The sequence below is a fragment of the Chrysochloris asiatica genome, unplaced genomic scaffold, assembly GCF_000296735.1.
Source record: "Chrysochloris asiatica unplaced genomic scaffold, ChrAsi1.0 scaffold00125, whole genome shotgun sequence".
Lineage (NCBI taxonomy): Eukaryota > Metazoa > Chordata > Mammalia > Afrosoricida > Chrysochloridae > Chrysochloris > Chrysochloris asiatica.
In genome coordinates, this window is record NW_006408643.1 from 2,484,416 (window position 1) to 2,486,154 (window position 1,739).

The window sequence follows — 1,739 nt, forward strand, 5'->3', positions numbered from 1 at the left end:
TTAAAACATTCAGTGTTCCCATGCTCTGTTCGAACAACTGCTTCTTGGTCTAGGTACAGATTTCTCAGAAGTACAATTAAGTGTTCTGGAATACTCTAAAAAATTAACCCATCTCAAATGTCACCAAAGCCTATTCAGCATGCTAGGAATATGCAAGTCTCCGCTGACAGGTGGGTGGTGGCCATGCGTGAGGTACCCTGGCCGAGAATTGAACCCTGGTCTCCCACATGGATGAGAACCCTTACACTGAACCATCCCTTTGAATTACATGGAATCCTGTACAAATCTTATCATTAAACCTTTTACTGTTGAGTAGATCTGACTCTCAGCAACCCTATAGGACGGGGTAGAACTGTCCTGTAAGGCTTCCAAGGCTGTTCTTTTTACGGAAACAGATGGCCACATCTTTCTCCTGTGGAGTAGATGGTGGATTTTTGGCTGCAGAGTGCTTAACCACTGTGCCACCAGAGCACCTTAATCAGACATAATGCAATCTAATGTAACGTAATAAGTCCGTTGAGATCCATTCCAGTGTAGGGTGGGTCCTAGACCTAATCCCTTCTGGGTTATGGAAAGAGCAGTGGAGACCCAAAGGGGGGAAAGACACTGACTTCACACCATGGGTTGTCTGAAAAGGAACCAATCTTTCTTGGAAGAAGTACAGTCAGAGTGTTCTCTAGAAGACAGGATGGTTAAGACTTTTTGTCTCTCAGACTTTGGACATATTATCAGGAAGGAATAGTCACTGGAGAAGTACATCATGCTTGGTAAAGTCGAGGGTCATCGACAAAGTAAAGGGGAGACCCTCAAGAGTGGCAGCAACACTGTGCTCAAACAGCAATAATTGTGAGGCTGGCACAGGACCGGGTATGTAGAGAGGGTCGCTGTGAGTCAGAACTGACTCCATGGCCCCCAACAACAACAACATACACACACGCACACTTGGAACGTCCTAAGTACATGTCATGGGTTACAGGGCTGGTCAATGAGCCCTCTGAAGCCAGGGTTCCAGATGCTCCCAGGTCTCCCAAACCCACCACCCTTCCTTCCTGACTCCCACCAGACCCTGAAGAACCGGTGGCTACAGCAATACAGCCATAACTCGGCTGACCCAGGCATTCTCGTGCTCCTGGCTTGTGGCACCATCTCCAGCACGTGCGGCCAGATTGCCAGCTACCCCCTGGCCTTGATCCGGACTCGCATGCAGGCGCAAGGTGAGACTGGGCCATGGGGAGGGTCCCATGACTTGAGTCGTGCCTCCTCTTCCCAGCTGTCCCAGGGCCCAGTTTACCCATTTGCACCATTGTTGCGGAAATCCTTTATACCCCTGCAGAGCGGAGGATCAGATAGGGAAGCAGGTGCAGTGGGCTGGGAGACTAGGTCTGGGATTCCTGGCTGGTAACTTGAGCTGCTCATTTGCCAGGCTGCCTTATAGTGTGAGGGAGGCTGGGAGCCCAGGGGCAGAGTCAGGATGGTTAATTGTTTAGCTCCCTTTTCTCTTTTCCTTTTTTCCCTCCCTTCCCTCTCTCTTTTCTCGGAATTGGGTTTGAGAATTCCCTAGGGACATGTATCCGCTGAGTTGAATACTTTTCACTGGGGACGTATCCTTGCCTGAGAAAAACGTGGTCCAGCCTGGCAGAGCTCACAGGCTGAAGGGGAAGGAGGAAGCTAACTAAAAAAGTTGCAAGATGAAATTTGGGTTAAGGGGTGAATGCAAAGAAGAGAAGGGGGCCTGGCTA

At 49.7% G+C, this 1,739-nt stretch overlaps 1 protein-coding gene across 2 annotated transcripts in view; it reads left to right on the top strand.

Annotated features, from left to right (window-relative positions):
* SLC25A23 (solute carrier family 25 (mitochondrial carrier; phosphate carrier), member 23) overlaps window positions 1-1,739 on the top strand; it is a 21,034-nt gene that overhangs the window by 18,282 nt on the left and 1,013 nt on the right. Inside the window, exon 9 of one of the 2 annotated variants that reach the window (XM_006868886.1) lies at window positions 1,064-1,227. In XM_006868886.1, the coding sequence (XP_006868948.1) occupies window positions 1,064-1,227 (164 nt within the window). The remainder of the gene's footprint in view (window positions 1-1,063; window positions 1,228-1,739) is intronic. The other variant, XM_006868885.1, reaches the window with a different exon arrangement.